The sequence below is a fragment of the Pan troglodytes genome, chromosome 20 (assembly GCF_028858775.2).
Source record: "Pan troglodytes isolate AG18354 chromosome 20, NHGRI_mPanTro3-v2.0_pri, whole genome shotgun sequence".
NCBI classification, from domain to species: domain Eukaryota; kingdom Metazoa; phylum Chordata; class Mammalia; order Primates; family Hominidae; genus Pan; species Pan troglodytes.
Window position 1 is genome coordinate 43,945,123 of NC_072418.2, and position 27,274 is coordinate 43,972,396.

Consider the following 27,274-nt stretch of genomic DNA (forward strand, 5'->3'; position numbering starts at 1 on the left):
CCCAAAGTGCTGGTATTACAGGTGTGAGCCACTGAGCCCGGGGGATTAGTGATATTCTTTATGCACCCATAGCCAACCCTCATACCCCTTATAGCTAACCTTATTTCTCATCTTCCTATACTCATACACATACCTAACCCATAGGTCTCTGCCTCCTTCACTTAGGTAGATCTCTTTCTCTCATGCATCCATCTCTAACTGCCCACATCCTTCAATTCCAAGCAGGCTCACCACATTCTGCCTATCTATCTATCTATCTATCTATCTATCTATCTATCTATTTATCTATCTATCCATCTATCTATCTTTCTATTACCTTTTTTTCCTTCTGTCCGTTCATCCATATTCATCAGAAAATCCATTCATTATTCTTTCTATAAAAATATCTTTCACTCTATTATCTATACATCTGTCAATTAACTTTCTATTTATTCATCTAGTCATCATTCCTTCCATTCATTAATGCTTTCATCATTCACACATCTATCAATCTCTCTATCCACTCTCCAACTGTTATTTACTCAGTTATTTTTTTATTTATCCAGTTCCACCTCTGCTTCCTGTAAGAAACACTCTTTGATCTCCCCCTATCATTCCTGCACTGATTCCCTTTTCCTCCACCTGAGTCTGGACTTTTTTTTTTTTTCTTTCCTGAGGATCCTGCAGAGAGGGAACCTTACTCTCTTGATTGAGTCTTGAAGGTTGAGGATGGCTTCCTGGACAGCAGAGTCTAGAGCTTTCATAATCTTTCCCCATCACTGCCTAAGCACAGAGTTGAACACAGCAAGGGGAGGGAGGCAGAAGCCTGAGACTGAGATCTTGGCAGGTGTAGCTCTGGCCAATGGAGAACGATGGAGGATTCTCCGACGCTTCTCCCTGACCATCCTTCGGGACTTCGGGATGGGAAAGCGGAGCATTGAGGAGCGAATTCAGGAGGAGGCCAGCTACCTACTGGAGGAGTTCCGGAAGACCAAGGTATGAGGGCCACAAGGGGGAGGACCACTAGGTGACTGGGTGGTTATGGAGCTCTCAGTCACGAGAAGATGGGCCTTGGTGGGAGAAAGCTCTGGAATGGAAGAAGAGGGAAAATATTAAGAATCCACTGAGATTTCTGGCAGCTTCCATATTAAGAGTTTACATGATCATGCCTGTAATCTCAGCACTTTGGGAGGCCAAGGCGGGCGGATCACGAGGTCAGGAGATCAAGACCATCCTGGCTAACATGGTGAAACCCTGTCTCTACTAAAAATACAAAAAAATTAGCCGGGTGTGGTGGCGGGCACCTGTAGCCCCAGCTACTCGGGAGGCTGAGGCAGGAGAATGGTGTGAACCTGGGAGGTGAAGCTTGCAGTGAGCGGAGATTGCACCACTGCACTCCAGCCTGGGCGACAGAGCGAGACTCCATCTCAAAAAAAAAAAAAAAAAAAAGAGTTTACATGAGCTGGGCATGGTGGCACATGCCTGTAGTGTCAGCCGCCTGTGGGGCTGAGGCTGGAAGTTGCTTGAGCCCAGGAGTTCAAGGCTGCAGTGAGCTATGATCATGTCACTGCACTTCAGTATGGGAGACACAGTGAGACTCTATCTCTTAAAACAACAACAACAAAACAATTAACATGGAAGACCTTAGAGACCACTTATCTAGAAACTTTCATCAGTGGATCTCAGGGTGGGTCTGTGAGCTCTCGATATCCTACACAGATTTTGGTGACATATGACTTTGTGACTCTTCTTGAAGAGAGTCTCAAATTTCATTCCATTTGTATATCTGTATTGTAGTAAGAAAAATACATAACATAAAATTTACCATATTCGCCATTTTAAGTGTCCAGTTCAGTAGTGTTAAGTATATTCATGTTGTGAAAAAAATCTTTTGAACTTTTTTATCTTGCAAATGTGAAACTCTATACTCATTTCATTGTGTTTTTAAAGGAGTTCAGTTCCACCAAAAAATAAGGTCTAGAAACACTGGGGTCTATAGAGAAAAGACAGAGAGGCTGAAAACAAACAAACAAACAAACAAACAGAGAAAATTAGATAAGAGGTAGAAATAGAGACACATTTTCTCTACACCTGAGGCTCCTTGCCTGGTCTCTATGGGTGATTAACAGGTCTATATAAAAGCTTCAAATGCCCATGTACCCCAGAAATTATTCATAAAATTGTGTATTTGTGAATATGTGCATTATTCTAGAGAAATTGTTCCCAGATCTACTGATCTTGTTTTACGGAAGGTGTAGGTGAGGGCAAGGGAAGGATTTTGTTTTGTTTTGTTTTGAGACAGAGTCTTGCTCTTGTCACCCAGGCTGGAGTGCAATGGCATGATCTCAGCTCACTGCAACCTCCATCTCCCAGTTTCAAGCGATTCTCCTGCCTCAGCCTCCTGAGTAGCTGGTATTACAGGCACCTGCCACCACGCCCGGCTAATTGTTGTATTTTTAGTAGAGACGGGGTTTCGCCATGTTGGCCAGGCTGGTCTCCAACTCCTGACCTCATGATCTGCCTGCCTGAGCCTCCCAAAGTGCTGGGATTACAGGCATGAGCCACCGTGCCCAGCCCGGAAGGATTTTTAAAATTGCCTAAATGGAATTATCGGTAGAGCTAGACAGAATTCAGGAACTTTTATAATGTGTCCCTTATCCCACTTTTCTCCAAATATGTGAGTCTCTAACATCAACACATTTAAGTGATAATAATAAAAAATAATGATTAAGCTCAACTAGCTTTTCTTGAGTGCTTACTGTATGCCAGGCATTGTGCTAATTATTTTATATGGATAATGATACTGAATCCTCATGACTCTTCACCCTTTAGAACTTCAGGACATGGAAACACAAAATCCCCGACTTTGGGAGGTCATTTAACTTAATCTTCTACTTGGTGTCTGCGGCCTGTGGCTGCTGTAACAAATTACCAGGAACTTAGTCGTCTAAAACAACACAAATGTATTATCCTTCTGTTCTGAATTTCAGAAGTTCAAATAGGCTTTCACTAGCTGACACCAACGGACCATCTGATTCTCTGCCTTTTCCGGGTGTTAAAGCTGTACTCCTTGTAATCCTGGGTTCACGACTCTGTCCTCCATCTTCAAAGCCAGCAGCGTAGCTTCTTCAAGCCTCTGTTTGCTTCTGGCATCACATCTTTTATTCTTTTTCATTATTTTGGAGAGTCTTCCTCTCTTGCCCACGCTGTGGTGCAGTGGCGTGATCTCAGCTCATGCAACCTCTGCCTTCTGGGTTCAAGCGATTCTCCTGCCTCAGCCTCCTGAGTAGCTGGGATTACAGGCATGTGCCACCACACCCAGCTGATTTTGTATTTTTAGTAGAGACAGGGTTTCACCATGTTGGCCAGGCTGGTCTCAAACTCCTGACCTCAGGTAATCCACCTGCCTTGGCCTCCCAAAATGCTGGAATTACAGGTATGAGCCACTGCGCCTAGCCTCACATCTTTTTTTTCTAACTCCGATTCTCCCACCTCTCTTTTATACAGACACACAATATTATATTGAAGGCCAATCTTGACAACCCAGGCTAATCTCTTCATCTCAAGATTCTTAATTTACTGGCATTTTCAAAGTCTCTCTTGTGTTTTTGTTACCCTTGTATACATAGCCTTCCAGGCATTAGGTTTTAGAGACTTGGAGGTGGTTATCTTTGATGGCCATTATTGAGCCAACCGCCCTGCCAAAGTTAAATAGAATCCGTCTCCAATCACTTCTGATCTGGTCCATTTGGGTAACTTTAGTAATGAGGAACTCACTACTTGCTTAAGGAAAATTCCCAGTTTTGGCCCCTCTCCTTAATAATGCAATTCAAAACAAGCCAAAGGATTTCTCCTGGTGCAGATGAGAGATGCTAACACACTTCCACTCAAATGTTTCTAGTGTCACCTCCATTGTCTGAGTTGTCTTTCACTGGTCTAAATAATCAGGCCGGGTGCAGTGGCTCACGCCTGTAATCCCAGCACTTTGGGAGGCAGAGATGGGCAAATCGCTTGAGGCCAGGACTTTGAGACCAGCCTGGCCAATATGGTGAAACCCTTTCTCTACTAAAAATGCAAAAATTAGCCAGGTATGATAGCGCACACCTGTAATCCCAGCTACTTGGGGGACTGAGGCATGAGAATCGTTTGATCCCAGGAGGCAGAGGTTGCAGTGAGCCAAGATTGCACCACTGCACTCCAGCCTGGGGTACAGAGAAAGACTCCGTCTCAAAAAAAAAAAAAAAAAAGAAAAGAAAATCAAATATTTATTGGATGCTTCTATGTGCCAAGCACTGTCCTAGTTCCTTGCCTTGCATACCAGACTTTATGTAATGTTTACAACTCTATGACCTTGTCCAAACAGCACACTCATTTTGAAGATGAAACAAGTTCAGAAGGTGAAGTCACTCATCCCTAAAGCGCAGAGGAGTAATTCCATCAGTGGTGATCTTAATCAGTCACATAACCGCTTGTCATTTGTGTCAATCCTGTCCTAGTCACCCAGCATGCCTCTTTCCCATTCTGTAAAAAACCCATGTATGAGAGCCAAGCTGGGACCGTGGCTTTTTGGTTCTTTTAAGTAAAGACCAAATGTCCTGGCAGCGTTCAAGACTCCAAGCTGCCTGTCTCCCGATGTCTGATGAGTAATTGAGCATCACCAGTGTGTCAGTTGTTAAGTTAAAGAAGCGACCAAACAGGCCTGGTGTGGTGGCTCACGCCTATAATCCCAGCACTTTGGGAGGTTGAGGTGGGTGGATCACGAGGTCAGGAGTTTGAGACCAGCTTGACCAACATGGTGAAACCCTGTCTCTATTAAAAATACAAAAATTAACTGGGCTGGTGGCAGGTGCCTGTAATCCCAGTTACTCTGGAGGCTGAGGAAAGAGAATCACTTGAACCCAGGAGGCGGAGGTTGCAGTCAGCCGAGATTGTGCCATTGCACTCCAGCCTGGGTGACAGGCTGTCAAAAAAAAAAAAAAAAAAAAAAAAGAAAGAAGGGAGCAAACATGCATGGCTTGCATCTGAGATCTCTTTCTGCTGGAGCTTGGAATGCATGATTTGCCCTGGATTCCCTAACAAAAACACCTGTTTTTGTTTTGTTTTGTGCCCTTGTCCGCTATATTTTCTGGCCCCTTCCAGCTAAGATTCACGAAGAGATTAACCAGGTGATTGGACCACACCGGCTCCCAAGGGTGGATGACCGGGTCAAGATGCCCTACACAGATGTCATTATCCATGAAATACAGAGACTGGTAGACATCGTGCCCATGGGTGTCCCCCACAACATCATCCGGGACACTCAGTTTCGAGGTTACCTTCTGCCCAAGGTGGGGTTGCACCCTCATTGCCTCCCTTCCACTGCACTCCTCTCTCTCCCTGGTTCCCTACCTCTGTAGCCCAACACTGATTTCTCCTAACTGCCCTCATTTTCACCCCAGGGCACAGACGTATTTCCCCTGCTTGGCTCTGTCCTCAAAGACCCCAAATACTTCCGCTACCCAGATACCTTCTATCCCCAGCACTTTCTGGATGAGCAGGGCCGCTTCAAGAAGAATGAAGCCTTTGTGCCTTTTTCCTCTGGTAGGTTTCTCTGGTCTGACTTCCTCCAGGCATGTGCTAAATCCACCCCCCAGCCACTGGTCTGTATTTGAAGTTCAAGTCACAGTGTGAATTTGAAGGTTATATCATAGAACCATAAAGTTTTAGAATCCCAGAATTAGTAAATATTAGGACGTTTGACTCTGATAATTAGAAAAAAAAAGTTGGGATGGTAATAGCACTAAACAGGGCATAAACCAACTGGCTGGCTGTTAAGAACAAAATAAGACATATTTTCTATTTTTCCAGCCAGATAGTCTCTGAACCTTTGCCATTGATCAATGAAAGCAGCCATAGACAATATGTAAATGAATGAGCATGTGTGTGAGCCTGAAAAACTGTTTACGGACACTGAAATTTGAATTTTGTTTTATCTTCATATATCACAAAAGAGTCTTTTTTCCCCAACCATTTTAAAATGCCAAAAGCATCCTACTTTGCAGGCTGTATGAACACAAGCAGCAGGGCAAATTTGCCCAACAGACACTCATTTGCCTACTCATGTCATAAAATCTTTAAGCAGCAACATTTTAAGTGTATGTTGGTGGGGCACAGTGGCTCATGCCTGTAATCCCAGCACTTTGGGAGGCCGAGGCAGGCGGATCACTTGAGGCCAGGTGTTCGAGACCAGCCTGGCCAACATGGTGAAACCCTGTCTCTACTAAAAATACAAAAATTAGCCAGGCGTGGTGACGGGCGCCTGTAATCTCAGCTACCCAGGAGGCTGAGGCACAAAAATCACTTGAACCCGGGAGGTGTAGGTTGCAGTGAGCCGAGATCATGCCACTGCACTCCAGCCTGGGTGACAGAGTACGACCCTGTCTCAAACAAACAAAAAACAACAACAAAAAGTGTATGTCATTTGGAACCTGGAGTCAGGACAGTGGTTGGGAATCTGGACTCCACTCCATCATTTAGAAATGGTGGGGTCTTGGGTGAGTCACTTCAGCCCCCATCTGTGAAACAGGGATTAATCCCTCCAAACAATTGGAAGAGTGGCTTACAAACAGTAAGTGTTATTAAGGGTGAGTTTTCACTTTTTTTCCTCACCAGTGTCTGGCACCTAATAGGCATTTGACAAACCCTTGAGGAACTGAAATGAACACAACCTTGAAACTCATGAATCCTATAGAACCATTCCGTCTTGGAACGGGATGGAATCCCAGCCATCAGAGAAGTAGCAGGTCCTAGCTGAGCACTAACTATAGGTACCCACTAAGCCTGTGTAACACCCCTTTATAAAGCAGTCACAGTCATGAGCCCTGAGGTGCCGATGAGGCAGCTGAGGCCCAGTGGGGTGGTCAGTCCAGACACCCCTGGCACCCCCATGACCTGTGCAGGTGCAACCCTTCCTTCTGCCCTCCCCTGTGCCTGCAGGAAAGCGCATCTGCTTGGGCGAGGCCATGGCCCGCATGGAACTCTTTCTCTACTTCACCTCCACCCTTCAGAACTTCTCTCTACGCTCGCTGGTGCCACTTGTGGACATTGATATCACCCCCAAGCTCTCAGGCTTTGGCAACATCCCCCCGACCTATGAGCTCTGTCTTGTGGCCCGCTGAGCTACACCTCCTGCGGGGCAAGGAGGAAGCGGTGAAGAACGCAGCTCTCCTCTCGTGTTCAGGAGCACCCCCTCTTCCTCATCTTACTAATCCTCAAGCATCCCTAAGAGGAGGCACTATGATTACAGAGTCAGCCAGGGTCACCTGAGAATGTACAGCTGCGTGTCTTCCCCTCCCATAGAAGAGCAACGCCCTTTGCAAGATTTGCACCTCTGCCTGCAGGTTTCATGGTCACATGGGCACTGTTGCTTAGGTTTCTGGCTGCATCAGATTCTTACTGTAGTCCCTGTGTCTTCATGTTGTCCCTTTTTGTGTGTGCTCTGATTTTGACCAAAATGTAGTCTAAAATCCTTTCTCCTTGGTTCTCATCTTTACCCACCAGCCCCCGAAAAGTGAACAAAGACCTCAAGTCTGTTGAGCGTAGCAAGTTTATTGAGTATGGTGTGTGACAGCGATGTAGGGCACAGCCAACAGCTTGAAATGTCTTTCTTGACTTGTTATGAGTTATAGTTTCTGCCAGCTGCTCTCCAGTGACTTCCCCTGGGTAAAATGCCCCATCCTCACCCATCTTGCTGACTCATTACCTTTCTCCGCCATCATCTCTTCTTCTAATCTTCCTTTCCGGTTACTGTCAGCACAACTCCCAATTCCAAATACTCCCCAGTCCGTTTGTTTGTTTGGAGATGGAGTCTCACTCTGTGGCCCAGGCTGGAGTGCAGTGGCACCATCTAGGCTCACTGCAACCTCTGCCTCCTGGGTTCAAGTGATTTTTGTGCCTCGGCCTCCCGAGTAGCTGAGATTACAGGCACATGCCACTGCACCTGGCTAATTTTTGTAATTTTAGTAGAGATGGGTTTTCGCCATGTTGCCCAGGCTGGTCTCGAAATCCTGACCTCAAGCGATCTACCCACCTTGGCCTCCCAAAGTGCTGGGATTACAGGCGTGAGCCAACGTGCTCGGCCTCCCCACTCCATTTTTGAGGATAGCTCAGTTATCCCCAGCTTCTATCATTCCCTTTCCAAACTCCATTAACTGACAAAAACGTTCCCTCTTTTTCATTTATTCAGGCAATATTTACTGAATACCCAACAAGTGCCAGCGTAGTCTTCAGGGACTTGGGATCCATCAGTAAGCAAAACAGACAAAAACTCCTGCCTTCAGGGAGCTAACATTCTAGTAAGGAAGGTGGACAATAAAGCATACATGAAACAAATATGCAAATGACATACTGCATTAGAAAAGCAAGGCTGGTAAGTGGGATATGCATTCTGTGATTGGAATTGCAAATGGATGGTTAGGGGTGGTTTCACAAGGTGATGGGGCAACAAGCTATGAAGATATCTGGGAAGGGAGTGTTCCTGGCAGAAAGATTAACCAACAGCAGTGGCCGGGCGTGGTGGCTCATGCCTGTAATCCCAGCACTTTGGGAGGCCGAGGTGGTCGGATCACCTGAGGTCAAGTGTTTGAGACCAGCCTGGCCAATATGGTGAAACGTATGTCTCTACTAAAAATACAAAAATTAGCTGGGCATGGTGGCAGGTGCCTGAATCCCAGCTACTTGGGAGGCTGAGACAGAGAATTGCTTGAACCCGGGAAGCAGAGGTTGCAGTGAGCTGAGATTGTGTCATTACACTCCAGCCCAGGTGACAGTGTGAGACTCTGTCTCAAAAAACAAAGCAACAAACAAACCAGCAGAGTCCTAAGGCAGGAGGCTGTGTGCATCCAGGAATCCACAGGGAGCAGGTGTAGCTCGCATGGAGGAGGAAGACAGAGTAGGAGTGAAGGAAACGAGGCCAGGGAGGCGATGGGGACCAGACTGTGTGGGGTCTTGTGGGCCAAGGTGAGGTCTTGGCTTTTACCCTGAGAGTGATTGAGGTATTTGGAGGGATGGTGAGCAGAGGATGACATGTACAGACATATTTTACAGGGCTCACACTAGCTATCATATGATGGATACAAAAGCCAAGAGCTATTAGCAGGCTACTGCAACTGGTGATGTTGACTCAGACCCAGCAGCAGCAGTGAAGCTGGGCAGAATATGGTAGATTTGAAATCTGTTTCACTCTCTGAGATGGTGGGGTTTGCTACGGTATTGTATATAGGGTATGAGAGAAAGAGGGAGTTCAGGCAGGAGTCCAAGGATAGGACCTCATCTTTGATCACCTCTTCTTCAACCTGTCACCTCCAGGGAATCTTGGGACCCATAACAGTCAGGGTTCCTTTTTTTTTTTTTTTTTTTTAGACAGAGTCTCACTCTCTCACCCAGGCCGGAGTGTAGTGGCATGATCTCAGCTCACTGCAACCTCTGCCTCCTAGGTTCAAGTGATTTTCCTGCCTCAGCTCCCTGAAGTAGCTGGGATTACAGGCACGCACAACCACGCCTGGCTAATTTTTGTATTTTTAGTAGAAACTGGATTTCACCATGTTGGCCAGGCTGGTCTCTATCTCCTGACCTCAGGTGATCCACTCATCTCAGACTCCCAAAGTGCTGGGATTACAGGCTTGAGCCACTGCTCCTGGCCAGGGTTCCTATTTTTAAGCAATATAAAGTGACTTTGGTTATTTTAAATAGAAAGGCTGTTAGCTGCTGGAAGATGATTGTTGAGCTCACAAAATTAACAGCGATTCTGGAAAAATAGGGTAAGAATATGAGTAGGAAAAAGAGGCTGTGGTAGGGGACCAACAGCCAAGGTAATGTTCAAAGCTATCTGGTAGGACCTGCTGCCACACCACCCATCTCCTGGGTACTGAACACCTGACCCACCCCCTGGGTACTGCCATGGGACTCTAGACCCACTGATGCCACTATAGATGATTTCCTGATTGTGTCTGTGTTTTTGTCTCACATCCTCATGATTAAGAGTTCCAGATATCTAGCCACATGTTAAAACCTTAGGGTTCAAGGTGAGGTGAGGAAGAATGAATACCTCCTTCAGCTGTTGTAGTGGGAGGCAAAGCCTTGTCCCTGATCAAGAGCCACACAATAGGAGGTACTCAGAAAATCAGAAAAGAGTTTTGAGACTGTGTGTATAATAAACAATAAATGCGGCCAGGCATGGTGGCTCACGCCTGTAATCCTAGGACTTTGGGAGGCCAAGGTGGGCAGATCACTTGAGGCCAGGAGTTCGAGACCAGCCTGGCCAACACAGTGAAACCCCATCTCTACTAAAAATAGAAAAAAAATTAGCCAGGCATGGTGGTGCATCCCTGTAATCCCAGCTACTCGGGAGGCTAAGGCATGAGAATCACTTGAACTTGGGAGGTGGAAGTTGCAGTGATAGTGTCACTGCACTCCAGCCTGGGCAACAGAGTGAGACTGTCTCAAAACAAACAAACAGACAATAAATGCCATTATATACATTATGGGAATTAGATCCTCCGGGAAGCTGAGACTTAGACGGAGTTAGGGGTCCATCATTTTATTGGAGGGAGGAGGGTAATGCATGTGAAAGACCAAAAAGGAAGGAAGCAGATGACACTGGTAGCAGAAAAAGTCTTCAGAACAGGGTGCAAATCCAACACTTGTGAAAGAAAAGAAGGAAGGAAGGAGGATTGGACAGGGACAGGCCAAGACCACCAGGCAGAGATAACAGACCCATAATCCACAGAAAAATGCTGTTGGGGATGGCTTATGTTGGGCAGATAGGGTCATGCCCTGGATCCAAGAGTCCTTAATTACTATCTGGGGCTTCCTTGGAAAAGCATGGGTTCTGCTCCATGCTGAGGTGGGTCCTAATGGTGCTGCAACTGGAGACTCTCAGCTCACTGCCCTTATTGAAGCTGATTGGAAAGTTCTCCATGAATGAAGATTCAAGCAGCACATTCCTATGCCCACCACAGACACCAACATACAAACCCACATCATTAAAGCCTTGGCACCCCTTCTATAAATGCAGCATCTCAGAGCTACAAACACACCTCGCAAGTACACAGTACAATGGGCATCAAACATTTTTAGCTGTGAAACGTTTTTTAAAATGATCTTACTTGCAAATAGAATACATAAAGCAGGCCGGGCGTGGTGGCTCACGCCTGTAATCCCAGTGCTTTGGGAGGCTGAGGCGGGTGGATCACCTGAGGTCAGGAGTCCGTGACCAGCCTGGCTAACATGATGAAACCCTGTCTCTACCAAGAAAATACAAAAATTAGCCGGGCATGGTGGCACGTGCCTGTAGTCCCAGCTACTAGGGAGGCTGAGGCAGCAGAATTGCTTGAACCTGTGAGGCAGAGGTTGCAGTGAGCTGAGATCACGCCACTGCGCTCCAGTCTGGTGACAGAGCAAGATTGTGTCTCAAGGGAAAAAAAAAAGAATACATTAAGCAGGAGAGAGAATTGTTGATCTCTCTTTAGGTAAAGCACAGAAGAGCTATAGGTCCTCAAAATAGCCTTCATTTCTATTTATGATGCGAGCCTATTAGAAAGTTCCTAGAGGCCGGCGCGGTGGCTCACGCCTGTATTCCCAGCACTCTGGGAGGCCGAGGTGGGCGGATCACGAGGTCAAGAGATTGAGACCAATCTGGCCAACATGGTGAAAGCCCGTCTCCACTAAAAATACTAAAATTAGCTGGGTGTGGTGGCACGTGCCTGTAGTCCCAGCTACTCGTGAGGCTGAGGCAGGAGAGTTGCTTGAACTCGGGAGGTGGAGGTGGCAGTGAGCTGAGATCAAACCACTGCATTCCAGCCTGGCGACAGAGTGAGATTCCGTTAAAAAAAAAAAGTTCCTAGAAATTCTGAGAATATAAGACATTGTAGTTATTCAACACACATCAGGTCCTTCCAAGGGGCCCACGGAAGGACCTAATGACATAATGTTGACCAGGAAAAGCTCAGTGACTCACCACATAGGGCTCACAGCCCAGCAGGGAAGAGTGCTCCATCTCTCAAAGTGACAGCCCAGCATAGCCCAGCATAGCTCTGATGAAGGGAGCACGGAGTAGAATGTGGAGGACTGTGATGGAGGAAGCCCAGGTGGATTAGGTAACACCAGGAGGTATGAGGCAGGTTAGAGAGAATCCGTACTCCTGCTATCCCCTGGAAGTAATTCATTTAATTAGAGTAAACATTTCTCAGAAACTAGGTGAATCAATTTTCTTCCTAGAACTAATCAAGACCTACAAGTCAGAGAGGACATTTTCTTTACTGTGAGCTTTTTTTCTTTATATTTGTTTCTTTTCTTTTTAAAAAAGCCTTTATTGATATAACTTACAGATCATAAAGTGTACAATTAAATGGGTTTGGGTGTATTAATCAATACTGCAACCATCACCATGGTCAATTTTAGAACATTTTCATCACCTCTAAAAGAAACCTCATACCTTCTAGGTCTTACCCCTTTCCCCCCCACACTCAATTCCCCGCCCTGAGTAACCACGAATCTACTTTTCTTTGTAGATTCACTTTTTTTTTTTTTTTTTGAGATGGAGCCTCGCTCTGTTGCCCTGGCTGGAGTACAATGGCGCAATCTCTGCTCACTGCAACCTCTGCCTCCCAGGTTCAAGAGATTCTCCTGCCTCAGCTTCCTGAGTAGCTTGCATTACAGGTGCCCACCACGATGCCAGGCTACTTTTTGTATTTTTAGTAAAGATGGGGTTTCACCATGTTGGCCAGGCTGGTTTTGAACTCCTGACCTCAAATGATCATCCGGCCTTGGCCTCCCAAACTGCTGGGATTACAGGCATGAGCCACCATGCCTGGCCTAGATTCTCTATTCCTGACTTGCGTATAAATTGAGTCATATATTATGTGGTCTTTTCTGACTGCGTTCTTTCACTAATACTTTTTTAAAGGTTCATGCTAGTTGTAGCATGAAGTTCTGCTTCATTCCTCTTTGTGGCTGAACGAAATTGCATTGTATGGATATATCACCTTTTATTTATCAGTTTATCCAGGGATGGATTTATTAGCTTCCTAGGGCTGCCTAGGAACCTAGGTACATATAACAAAGTACCACAAACTGAGTGGCTTAAAAAAACAACAGAAATGGGCTGGGCACAGCAGCTCACACCTGTAATCCCAGCACTTTGGGAGGCTGAGGGGGGCGGATCACAAAGTCAGGAGATCAAGACCATCCTGGCTAACACAGTGAAACCCCGTCTCTACTAAAAATACAAAAAATTAGCCAGGCATGGTGGTGGGCGCCTGTAGACCCAGCTACTCAGGAGGCTGAGGCAGGAGAGAATGGGAGGCAAGGCGGAGCTTGCAGTGAGCCGAGATCTGCAACTGCACTCCAGCCTGGATGACAGAGCGAGACTCCGTATCAAAAAAAGAAAGAAAGAAAGAAAGAAAGAATCCCATATTCTCCACTTATTCATCCCTCCTCCCTAAACTCCTGGCAACTACTGATCTTTGTACTGTCTTCACAGTCTCACTTTTTCCAGAATATTATATAGTTGGAATCACACAGTATGAAGCCTTTTCAGGCTGGCTTCTTTTACTGAGCCATATACATTTAAGGTTCCTCCCAGTCTTTTCATAGATTGATAGCTCATTTCTTTTTATTGCTAAATAATATTGTATGGATGTACCACAGTTTGTTTCCTCATTCACCTGTTAAAGGACATCTTGGTTGCTTCCAAGTCTTGCAATTATGAATAAAGCTGCTGTAAACATTTCTGTGTAAGATTTTGTGTGGATATAAGTTTTTGTGTGTGGATATAAAGCTCATTTGGGTTAATACCAAAGAGCCTGATGGCTGTATCACATGGTAAGAATCTGTTTAACTTTGCAAGAAACTGCAAATCTGTCTTCCAAATTAGCTGCGCCATTTTGCATTCTCACCATCAATGAATGACAGTTCCTGTTGGGCCACCTCCTTGCCAGCATTTGGTGATCAGTTTTGGATTGTAGCCATTCTAATAGGTGGGTAGTGGTATATCATTATTGTTTTAATTTGAAATTTTTAGTGACATATGATGTGGAGCATCTTTCCATATGCTTATTTGCTATGTGTATATTTTCTTTGGTGAGGTGTCTGTTCAGATCTTTTGCCCACTTTTCATTGGGTTGTTTGCTTTCTATTGTTGAGTTTTAACAGTTCTTTGTGTATTTTGAATGTAAGTCCTTTATCAGGTATGTGCCCTGTAAATATGTTCTCTCCGTCTGTAGCTTGTATTGTCGTTCTCTTGACAATTCTTTTGCAGAGCAATTTTTAATTTTAATGATGTAGAATTTATCAATTGTTTCTTTCATGGATTGTGCTTTTGGTGTTGTGTCTAAGAAGTCACCAGCGAACACAAGGTCATCTAGATTTTCTCCTATGTTATCTTCTAGAAGTTTTATACTCATTTTTTATTTAGGTCTACAATAAACTTGGAGTTAATTTTTGTGAAAGCTGTAAGGGAGCTTCTAAGGGGGACACACACTAACTTATTTGAGAGAGGGCAGGTAATTGTGAAACTCTTAGCTGGGTCTTACAACAGACCCTAGATCCATCAAGAGAACCCAACCTTCAGAAACCCATAGTGGAATGTTTTTCATGCATACATGGGGAGAGTATGCAGTCATATGCTCACATGCACAACTGTACATGATCACACACATGCATATGGTATGTCCTGATCCAGAGTTCTCCCAGCATTCTCTCAGAATGTTTCTCTCTGTCAATTTCTTCATTAAGCGGTCTCATTGTGTCCCTGAACTGACTCTCAATGGACGACAGTGGCCTTACCTGGTAGGGGGTGCAGGCTACACCCTGGTGCACAAAGTGTGCTGAGTAGGTGAGAGTGGGCAAGTGTGCAGTGAAGCCAGGACAACCGCCGGCCAGGTCTCTGGAGAAAACCCCAGGACAGGGCTGTTCAGGCTGTGTGATGCTATACTAAGCTGTTTGACTTGAGGAAGGGGTGTTTTTTAAGAATCTGCCCAGAGGGTTGTGTTCAAAGATTTGCTGGGCACTTATATTCTGTGACACCTCAGATACAGACGACTTTCTGAGCCTCAGCTTTGTCATGTGTAAAATGGGCATGAATGCTGTTCCCCTTTGCAGAGGTTTGTGGGCATTAAGTGAGGTGAGCACGCAACGGTTTTTGAACAGAGCTGACACGGAGGTACTTGTTCAAGAAATAAGAGATGCTATTATTACTACTCTTTGTAGCATAGTTTAAGGTTTCCCTTCCTCTCATCCCAGCTCTGAAGGACATCGTCAAGGTGAACTGAGCCCCTTCTGTTTCTTCTCTTCCCCCTAACCACCTCGCCCCTTCCTTTCCCCCTGTCCTGCCCCCATTCTTAGCCCCGCCCCTCCCGCAGGCCCGCTCCTGGCCCCGCCCTTCCTCTGATCCCGCCCACCACGCCTGCACCAGCACAGCCCTCCCTCAGCAAGGCAAGTAGCACTTGGTGTAGTTTCGTGGGATTGTGACAAAGCCCACGTGTTTGGGGGACACAACAATGTCCTTAGGCGACTGCCGCGATTTGAAGCGGAAGTTCTGCATGATGGTGGTGAAGAAGAGAAAGAGCTCCATTCTGGCCAGGCCTTCTCTGAAACAGATCCGCCTTCCTGAGGAGGAGAGGCGGGAGAGGTGGAGGTGAAGCCCACTCTCAGTGCAGCCTCGCCCCGCTACAGACCTCCAGCTGCGGCTCTCCCAGGGAGGAGGGGTGGAATATTATGGCCTGAGAGACTTTCAGAGGAGGCTCTGATCCTCCCTGAGCCTCAGTTTCCTTGAGTGTACAAAAGATGTACAAAAGATGGGGTGATCGATGCCAGGTGTCACAATGGGAGGTTTAGATGCCCCTTCCCCCAGATAACACTCGCAAATATGACTGCTGTGCCGTCATCTCCTTTTTAGGGATCTGAAGAATCTGCTGTGTGACCCTAGGGAAATAAATCTCTGATTCTCTCTGGGCTTTGGTTTTCCCCGCCTCTGAAAGGGGTATGATGTTTCCTTTCCTTTTGCCTGGGCACAGGTACTGGGTGCTTGGTAGTTAAGGGAGTATCAGCTGGTGGCTCAACGGTAGATTCTAACAGGAACTTCCAAGCTGGGGAAATACTAGGCTACACGGCAGAGAGGGGAGCTGGGTAAGGGAGGCCCCTGCTGGTGTGAGTAGTAGCCTGGCAGCAAACAGTGGTCTCTTACTGATGGAGAAGGGCACAAAAGCATCACGCTTCTTAAACTGCCCCTTCTCACCCAGGAAGTGCTGGGGATTGAAGTCCCGGGGGTTGGAGAAGAACCTGAGGTCTCTCAGCACGGAGCCCAGCATAGGGAACACTTCTATGCCCTGGGAGGGAGGAGGAAGGTGTATGTGATGAGGCGGGTTGGGGGATTGTTGAGAGTACACAGGGGCTGGAGGGGGAACTAGGGTGCCCCAGGTGAGGGGAAGTGGCAGGCATGGGAATTGGGGACCTCTGAGGGAGGAGCCTTGGGGGATAGAAGTTTCACGTCTCTGAGACAGGAAGTTTGGGAGACATGGGGTTCATGTCCTCTTAGGCGGGGTGTTCAGGGAACATGAAATTTATGTCCTTAAAGCAAAAGGGCAAGGGGAAAGGAAAAGGAGACTCATGTCCCTTGGGACAGGGAGTTTGTGGACATGGAGTTCATTCCTCTCCATGTGGCAAAAATTCTGGGGGAGATACAGGATTCAGGAGTCTCTGAGAGGGAAGATAGAAGGGATGTGGTGGTTCAAAAAAGCTTTCATTGAGAGAGTGGGACAGGGGCTAGAAAGCTTCTCATGGAGATGGGGTGCTGAGGTCACAGAGAGTGTGTTGGAAGTCCTAGGCTGGTGGGGGGGCATGCAGCACCTTGGAGAGGAAGAAATCCCGAAACTTGGTGTCCTTCTTGACCCTGCGGGACACACCCATGGGGAGCAAGTCTCCACATCTTTGGATCTCATGGATCACTGCCTCTGTGTAGAGCGTCTTGGCCCGGTCCTCAAACTTGGGCTGCTGGTTCTTGCCGATCACTCTGTCAATCTCATGGACCTTTGCTGGGGGAGGAAGGGGAATGCCTTTAGGTATCTAGGGGTCTCAGAGCAGGGACGATAGCCTGAATAGGTAAAACGGGGTGGATGACATGGCTCCGTGTATGACACGGAGGTAGACCATTCATAACAGATGTCAGCAATTAGCATTGTTGGCGCAGGATCATGTTAACCAGGTCGTGCCAGAATCACAGGGGAGGCACAGGGAGGAATTCAGGGGATGATCCAGAGGAGCGGGCAGCGGGCACTCAGTGGGCTTGGGACAGGAGTGACTGACCAATCAGTGCAGATATTTTCAATATTTAAATAGCTAATGAGACTCAGCTGATGCCTATCAGCTGAATATTGCCCTGTCTCTGGACAGCAAGGCACGTCTCAGGGTCCTGGGATCTGGGACAGGTGGGGACTTTGCACCAGGCTCAGGGGAGTTTTGAGGGTCTGGGACCCTCCACTTCCCTTCCCCTCCAGCCTTACCCTCCACCTCTGGGTGCTTCATGAGCAGCAGGAAGCCGTAGTGCAGGGTGGTGCTGACAGTCTCGGTGCCCGCATAGAAGAGGTTCAACGTGGTCAGCACCAGGTTCTTCAAGTAGAACTCTGTGTTGGGGTTCTTCTCCTCCTGCAGGGAGAGGGGGCTTTAGGCCAACCTCACTCCTCCTGCCTTCAAGGCATGCCGCCATATCTGGCTAATGTTTTAAAAAATTTGTTGTAAAGATTATATCTCGCCATGTTGCCCTGGCTGGTCTCAAACTCCTGGGCTCAAGCAATCTTCCTTTCCCAGCCCCCTAAAGTGCTGGGATTTTGGTGGGAGCCACTGCACACAGCCCAGATTATTATTTATTTATTTTTATTTATTTATTTTTTGAGATGGAGTCTTGCTATGTAACCCAGGCTGTAGTGTAGTGGCATGACCTTGGCTCGCTATAGCCTCCACCTCCCCAGTTCAAGAAATTCTCCTGCCTCAGCCTCACGAGTAGCTGGGATTACAGGCATGCACCACCATGCCCAGCTAATTTTGGTATTTTTAGTAGAGATAGGGTTTCACCTTGTTGGCCAGGTCGGTCTTGAACGTCCTCCTCAGCCTCCAAAAGTGGTGGGATTACAGGCGTGAGCCACCGCGCCTGGCCGAGGCCCAGATTAAAATGTTTAAAAAAGTACTCTTTATGCAGATTCACCTTAACATTTTAACCCATTCCCAATATGACTTGTTCTATTCTATCAATCAATCATCTATCTATCTTACTCTGTTTTATGCTACTATAACAAAATACTACAGACTAGGTAACATATTTATTTATTTTTTTGAGATGGAGTTGTGCTCTTGTTGCCCAGACTGGAGTGCAAATGGCATGATCTTGGTTCACTGCAACCTCTGCCTCCTGGGTTCAAGTGATTCTCCTGCCTCAGCCTTCAGAGTAGCTGGGATTACAGGCGCCTACCACCACTCCTGGCTAATTTTTGTATTTTTAGTAGAGACAGGGTTTCACCATGTTGGCGAGGCTGGTCTTGAACACCTGACCTTGAGTAATCTGCCCACCTCAGCCTCCCAAAGTGCTGGGATTACAGGCGTGAGCAGTAGCACCCAGTCTACTTATAAATAATACAAATTTATTTCCCACAGTTCTGGAGACTGGGAGTCCAAGATCAAGGAGCTGGTAGGTTCGGTGCCTGGTGAGGATCAGGTTTCTACTTTCAAGATGGCTCTGTGCCGTTGGATCCTCCAAGGGGAGGATCACTGTGTCCTCACATAGTGGAAGGTGGATGACCAAGAGAGGTGAACTCCATCCATCAAGCCCTTTTGTAGGGGTACCTAATCCCATTCATGATGATGGAACCCTCATGACCCAATCACCTGTCATAGGCCACACCTCCCAATACTGTTGCATTGGGGATTACATTCCAACATGGATAAAAAACATTCAAACCATAGCAATATCTATTTAGTACTTTTTCTGAACCACTTAGGGTAAATTACATACAACATAGGTTTTACCTCTCAATACTTTGGAGAGTATCTCCTAAAAATGGGGACATTTTCTGATATAACTGCAGTTACATTTATCAGCTATAGTAAATTTAACGTTGATGCAATACTTTCATCCCTGAGGTTTATATTCCAACTGTTGGTTTGAGAAGTAATTTGACAACTTTGAAACGAAATGGCAGTTTCTTTGTTGCCTGAGTGATGCCACACTTAAGACTCACTCATGGTTCAGCGTGGTGGCTTATTCCTGTAATCCCAGCACTTTGGGAGGCTGAGGCAAGAGGATTGGTTGAGGCCAGGAGTTTGAGACCAGCCCATGCAACACATTGAGACCCTGTCATTACCAAAAACAAAAACAAACAAACAAAATACACAAAGAAAAAAAAAGACTCACATCTAAGTTTCCAGAGGCATCTCAACAGTTAATGGCAAGGGCCCTGGATCCAGGGAGCTGGGCTTTGATCCTGGCTCTGAATGCTATCAGAAAAGTGATGTTGATTAAGTTATGTGATCTCTTCATGCCTTGGTTTCCCCAGTGGTAAATGGGGATAATTTTAGAGATACGTGGTGAAAACATTTATAGGTGAATTGATGCAAGGTCTGGCATTTTCTTCAAAATAATCCCAATTTGAGGAGGAGGTTCCAAGATGGCCAAATAGGAACAGCTCCAGTCTGCAGCTCCCAGCGTGAGTGATGCAGAAGATGGGTGATTTCTGCATTTCCAACTGAGGTACTGGGTTCATCTCACTGGCACTTGTCAGACAGTGGGTGCAGCCCATGGAGCAGGGCGGGGCAGCGCCTCACCCGGGAAGTGCAAGGGGTCAGGAAATTCCCTTTCCTAGCAAAGGGAAGCCGTGACAGATGGTACCTGGAAAATCAGGACACTCCCACACTAATACTATGCCTTTCCAATGGCCTTAGCAAATGGCACCCCAGGAGATTATATCCCACGCATGGCTTGGAGGGTCCCACCCCCATGGAGCCTCACTCACAGGTAGCACAGCAGTCTGAGATCGAACTGCAAGGTGGCAGCGAGGCTGGGGGAGAGGCATCCGCCATTGCTGAGGCTTGAGTAGGTAAACAAAGCGACCAGGAAGCTCAAACTGCATGGAGCCCACCGCAGGTCAAGGAGGCCTGCCTGCCTCTATGGAATCCACCTGGGGGCAGGGCATAGCTGAACAAAAGGCAGCAGAAACTTCTGCAGACTTAAATGTCCCTGTCTGACAGCTTTGAAGAGAGTAGTGCTTCTCCCAGCATGGAGTTTGAGATCTGAGAACAGATAGACTGCCTCCTCAAGTGGGTCCCTGACCCTTGAGTAGCCTAAATGGGAGACACCTCCCAGTAGGGGCCCACTGACACCTCATACAGCCAGGTGCCCCTCTGAGATGAAGCTTTCAGAAGAAGGATCAGACAGCAAAATTTGCCATTCTGCAATATTTGCTGTTCTGCAGCCTCCGCTGGTGATATCCAGGCAAACAGAGTCTGGAGTGGACCTCCAGCAAACTCCAACATACCTGCAGCTGAAGGTCCTGACTGTTAGAAGGAAAACTAACAAACAGAAAGGATATCCACACCAAAACCCCATTTGTACGTCACCATCATGAAAGACCAAAAGTAGATAAAACCACAAACATGGGGAGAAACCAGAGCAGAAAAGCTGAACACTCTAAAAATCAAAGCGCCTCTTCTCATCCAAAGGAATGCAGCTCCTCACCAGCAATGGAACAAAGCTGGACAGAGAATGACTTTGATGAGATGAGAGAAGAAGGCTTCAGACAATCGGTAATAACAAACTTCTCTGAGCTAAAGGAGGATGTTTGAACCCATCACAAAGAAGCTAAAAACCTTGAAAGAAGATTAGATGAATGGCTAACTAGAATAAACAGTTTAAAGAAGACCTTAAATGACTTGATGGAGCTGAAAACCATGGCATGAGAACTACGTGATGCATGCACAAGCTTCAGTAACTGATTTGATCAAGTGGAAGAAAGGGTATCAGTGATTGAAGATCAAATGAATGAAATGAAACGAGAAGAGAAGTTTAGAGAAAAAAGAGTAAAAAGAAATGAACAAAGCCTCCAAGAAATATGGGACTATGTGAAAAGACCAAATCTACATCTGATTGGTGTAATTGAAAGTGACGGGGACAATGGAAACAAGCTGGAAAACACTCTTCAGGATATTATCCAGGAGAACTTCCCCAACCTAGCAAGGCAGGCCAACATTCAAATTCAGGAAATACAGAGAATGCCACAAAGATACTCCTCGAGAAGAGCAACCCCAAGACACATAATTGTCAGATTCACCAAGGTTGAAATGAAGGAAAAAATTCTAAGGGCAGCTATAGAGAAAGGTCAGGTTAGCCACAAAGGGAAACCGATCAGACTAACAGCAGATCTCTTGGCAGAAACTCTACAAGCCAGAAGAGAGTGGGGGCCAATATTCAACATTCTGAAAGCAAAGAATTTTCAACCCAGAATTTCATATCCAGCCAAACTAAGCTTCATAAGTGAAGGAGAAATAAAACCATTTACAGACAAACGAATGTTGAGAGATTTTGTCACTACCAGGCCTGCTTACAAGAGCTCCTGAAGGAAGCGCTAAACATGGAAAGGAACAACTGGTACCAGCCACTGCAAAAACATGCTAAATTGTAAAGACCATCAATGCTAGGAAGAAACAGCATCAACTAATGAGCAAAGTAACCATCTAATGTCATAATGACAGGATCAAATTCACACATAACAATATTAATCTTAAATGTAAATGGGCTAAATGCTCCAATTAAAAGACACAGACTGGCAAATTGGATAAAGAGTCAAGACCCATCAGTGTGCTGTATTCAGGAGACCCATCTCACATGCAGAGACACATATAGGCTCAAAATAAAGGGATAAAGATCTACCAAGCAAATGGAAAATGAAAAAAAAAAAGCAGGGGTTGCAATCCTAGTCTTTGATAAAACAGACTTTAAACCAACAAAGATGAAAAGAGACAAAGGAGGCCATTACATAGGTAAAGGGATCAATTCAACAAGAAGAGCTAACTCTCCTAAATATATATGTACCCAATACAGGAGCACCCAGATTCATAAAGCAAGTCCTTAGATACCTACAAAGAGACTTAGACTACCACACAATAATAATGGAAGACTTTAACACTCCACTGTCAGTATTGGACAGTTCAATGAGACAGAAAGTTAACAAGGATATCCAGGAATTGAACTCAGCTCTGCACAAAGCCGACCTAAAAGACATCAACAGAACTCTCCACCCCAAATCAACAGAATATACATTCTTCTCAGCACCACATCACACTTATTCCAATATTGACCACATAATTGGAAGTAAAGCACTCCTCAGCAAATGTAAAAGAACAGAAATCACAACAAACTGTCTCTCAGACCACAGTGCAATCAAACTAGAACTCAGGATTAAGAAACTCACTCAAAACCACTCAACTACATGGAAACTGAACAATCTGCTCCTGAATGACTACTGGGTACATAACAAAATGAAGGCAGAAATAAAGATGTTCTTTGAAACCAATGAGAACAAAGACACAACATACCAGAGTGTCTGGGACACATTTAAAGCAGCATGTGGAGGGAAATTTGTAGCACTAAATGCCCACAAGAGAAAGCAGGAAAGATCTAAAACTGACACCCTAACATCACAATTAAAAGTACCAGAGGAGCAAGAACAAACACATTCAAAAGCTAGCAGAAGGCAAGAAATAACTAAGATCAGAGCAGAACTGAAGGAGATAGAGACACAAAAAACCCTTCAAAAAATCAATGAATACAGGAGGTGGATTTCTGAAAAGATCAACAAAATTGATAGACAACTAGCAAGACTAATAAAGAAGAAAAGAGAAGAATCAAATAGATGCAATAAAAAATGATAAAGGGGATATCACCACCGATCCCACAGAAATACAAACTACCACCAGAGAATACTATAAACTCCTCTATGCAAATAGACTTGAAAATCTAGAAGAAATGGATAAATTCCTGGACACATACACCCTCCCAAGACTAAACCAGGAAGAAGTTGAATCCCTGAATAGACCAATAACAGGCTCTGAAATTGAGGCAATAATTAATTGCCTACCAACCAAAAAAGTCCAGGACTAGAGAGATTCACAGCTGAGTTCTACCAGAGGTACAAGGAGGAGCTGGTACCATTCCTTCTGAAACTATTCCAATCAATAGAAAAAGCGGGAATCCTCCCTAACTCATTTTATGAGGCCAGCATCATCCTGATACCAAAGTCTGGCAGAGACACACACAAAAAAGAGACTTTTAGGCCAATATGCCTGATGAACATTGATGCAAAAATCCTCAATAGAATACTGGCAAACTGAATCCAGCAGCACATCAAAAAGCTTATCCACCATGATCAAGTGGGCTTCATCCCTGGGATGCAAGGTGGGTTCAACATACACAAATCAATAAATGTAATCCAGCATATAAACAGAACCAAAGACAAAAACCACATGATTATCTCAATAGATGCAGAAAAGGCCTTTGACAAAATTCAACAGCGCTATATGCTAAACACTCTCAATAAATTAGGTATTGATGGGATGTATCTCAAAATAATAAGAGCTATTTATGACAACCCCACAGCCAATATCATACTGAATGGGCAAAAACTGGAAGCATTCCTTTTGAAAACTGGCACAAAACAGGGATGCCCTCTCTCACCACTCCTATTCAACATAGTGTTGGAAGTTCTGGCCAGGGCAATCAGGCAGGAGAAAGAAATAAAGGGTATTCAATTAGGAAAAGAAGAAGTCAAATTGTCTCTGTTTGCAGATGACATGATTCTGTTAGAAAACCCCACTGTCTCAGCCCCAAATCTCCTTAAGCTGATAAGCAACTTCAGCAAAGTCTCAGGATACAAAATCAATGTGCAAAAATCACAAGCATTCTTATGCACCGATAAGAGACAAACAGAGAGCCAAATCATGAGTGAACTCCCATTCACAATTGCTTCAAAGAGAATAAAATGCCTAGGAATCCAACTTACAAGGGATGTGAAGGACCTCTTCAAGGAAAACTACAAACCACTGCTCAACGAAATAAAAGAAGACACAAACAAATGGAAGAACTTTCCATGCTCATGGATTGCAATAATCAATATCATGCAAATGGCCATACTGCCCAAGGTAATTTATAGATTCAATGCCATCCCCATCAAGCTGCCAATGACTTTCTTCACAGAATTGGAAACAACTACTTTAAATTTCATATGGAATCAAAAAAGAGCCCACATTGCCAAGTCAATCCTAAGCCAAAAGAACAAAGCTGGAGGCATCATGCTACCTGACTTCAAACTATACTTCAAGGCTATAGTAACCAAAACAGCATGGTAGTGGTACCAACACAGAGATATAGACCAATGGAACAGGACAGAGCCGTCAGAAATAATACCACACATCTACAACCGTATGATCTTTGACAAACCTGACAAAAACTAACAATGGGGAAAGGATTCCCTATTTCATAAGTGATGCTGGGAAAACTGGCTAGCCATATGTAGAAAGCTGAAACTGGATCCCTTCCTTACACCTTATACAAAAATTAATTCAAGATGGATTAAAGACTTAAATGTTAGACCTAAAACCATAAAAACCCTAGAAGAAAACCTAGGCAATACCATTCAGGACATAGGCGTGGGCAAGGACTTCATGTCTAAAACACCACAAGCAATGGCAACAAAAGGCAAAATGGACAAATGGGCTCCAATTAAATTAAAGAGCTTCTGCACAGCAAGAGAAACTACCATCACAGTGAACAGGCAACCTACAGAATGGGAGAAAATTTTTGCAATCTACTCATCTGACAAAGGGCTAATATTCAGAACCTACAAAGAACTCAAACAAAATTACAAGAGAAAAACAAACAACCCCATCGAAAAGTGGGTGAAGTTCCCCTTCCTGTGTCCATGTGTTCTCATTGTTCAATTGCCGCCTATGAGTGAGAACATGCAGTGTTTGGTTTTTTGTCTTTGCGATAGTTTGCTGAGAATGATGGTTTCCAGCTTCATCCCTGTCCCTACAAAGGACATGAACTCATCATGTGGGGTGGGGGGAGGGGGGAGGGATAGCATTAGGAGATATACCTAATGTTAAATGATGAGTTGATGGGTGCGGCACACCAACATGTCATATGTATACATATGTAACAAACCTGCACGTTGTGCACATGTACCCTAAAATTTAAAGTATAATAAAAAAAGTGGGTGAAGATATGAACAGATACTTCTGAAAAGAAGACATTTATGTAGCCAACAGACACATGAAAAAATGCTCATCATCACTGGCCATCAGAGAAACGCAAATCGAAACCACAATGAGATACCATCTCACACCAGTTAGAATGGTGATCATTAAAAAGTCAGGAAACAACAGGTGCTGGAGAGGATGTGGAGAAATAGGAACACTTTTACACTGTTGGTGGGACTGTAAACTCGTTCAACCATTGTGGAAGACAGTGTGGTGATTCCTCAGGGATCTAGAACCAGAAATACCATTTGACCCAGCCATCCCATTACTGGGTATATACCCAAAGGATTATAAATCATGCTGCTATAAAGACACATGCACACGTATGTTTATTGCGGCACTATTCACAATAGCAAAGACTTGGAACCAACCCAAATGTCCATCAATGATAGACTGGATTAAGAAAATATGGCACATATACACCATGGGGAGGGATAGCATTAGGAGATATACCTAATGTAAATAACGAGTTAATGGGTGCAGCACACCAACATGGCGCATGTATACACGTTGTGCACATGTACCCTAGAACTTAAAGTATATATAAAAAAAGAAATAGAGAAAGTACATGCTTTCTCTATACACTTACATGCTGTATGTAAGTGTCATACAGAGGTATGCTCTGTAAGACATTTACCTCAGCATATACAGTTAAACCCTTTTTCTATGTGGTTATTGAGAATTTGACTAGTGGTGTTAATTATGGGTAGCCACCGGTACTGATCAGTACTTTTTGTTTATTCCTATTTTTCCAGGAACCATTTGTTTTACACATTGTTCTCTGTATTACTCATATTTACCCAGAGAGAAAAATATATCACTATAATTTGTAAAATTCATATGTTTAATGGAAGGAGCAAAACTGTTCTTCACTTATTACAATTATTTTTGAAACATAAAAAAAGTTGTGAAGATTTCATCTTAATATGGACATTTATCTGTTCTCAAATAATACTTTTATAATTTCTTATGCCTGTCTTTAGTCTCTTAATCCTGTTATCTTCAGAAGCTAAGGATGTATGTCACCTCAGGACCTCTGTGATAATTGTGTTAACTCTACAAATTGATTGTAAAACATGTATGTTTGAACAATATGAAATCAGTGCACCTTGAAAAAGAACAGAATAATAGTGATTTTTATGGAACAAGGGAAGACAAACATAACGTCTGACTGCCTGTGGGGTCAGGCAAAAAGAGCCATATTTTTCTTCTTTCTTCTTGCAGAGGGCCTATAAACGGACGTGCAAGTAGGAAACATATTGCTAAATTCTTTTCCTAGCAAAGAATATTAATATTAATGCCGTGGTAAAAGTATGCGTTCCTGGGGGGAGGTCTATAAATGGCTGCTCTGTGAATGTCTGCCTTGTGCAGTTGAGATACGGACCGAGATAAACCTTGGTCTCCTGCAGAACCCTCAGGCTTACTAGGGTTGGGAAAACTGAACCCTGGTAAATTTGTGGTCAGACTGGTTCTCTGCTCTTGAACCCTGTTTTCTGTTATTTAAGATGTTTATCAAGACAATATGTGCACCGCTGAGCATAGACGCTTATCAGTGGTTCTGCTTTTGCCCTTTGCCTTATGATCTTTGTTGGACCCTTATCAGTGGTTCTGCTTTTGCCCTTTGTCCTGTGATCTTTGTTGGACCCTTATCAGTGGTTCTGCTTTTGCCCTTTGTCCTGTGATCTTTGTTGGACCCTTATCAGTGGTTCTGCTTTTGCCCTTTGCCCTGTTCCCTCAGAAGCATGTGATCTTTGTTAGGCCCTTATCAGTGGTTCTGCTTTTTGCTCTTTGAAGCATGTGATCTTTGTACCTACTCTCTGTTCTTACACCCCCTCCCCTTTTGAAACCCTTAATAAAAACTTGCTGGTCTGAGACGCAGGTGAGCATCATGGTCCTACCAATATGTGATGTCACCCCTGGTGGCCCAGATGTAAAATTCCTCTCTTTGTACTGTCTCTAT

General features: G+C 44.8%; 1 protein-coding gene across 1 annotated transcript in view; it reads left to right on the forward strand.

Annotated features, from left to right (window-relative positions):
- The window catches only part of LOC739343 (putative inactive cytochrome P450 2G1), a 34,847-nt gene extending 9,563 nt beyond the window's left edge, over positions 1 to 25,284 (forward strand). Inside the window, exons 2-5 of the mRNA XM_063801722.1 lie at positions 657 to 975; positions 5,119 to 5,306; positions 5,418 to 5,559; positions 6,955 to 25,284. Coding sequence (XP_063657792.1) covers positions 5,190 to 5,306; positions 5,418 to 5,559; positions 6,955 to 7,136 — 441 coding nt within the window. The 5' untranslated portion in view covers positions 657 to 975; positions 5,119 to 5,189 and the 3' untranslated portion in view covers positions 7,137 to 25,284. The remainder of the gene's footprint in view (positions 1 to 656; positions 976 to 5,118; positions 5,307 to 5,417; positions 5,560 to 6,954) is intronic.
- Positions 25,285 to 27,274: the final 1,990 nt, after the last annotated feature.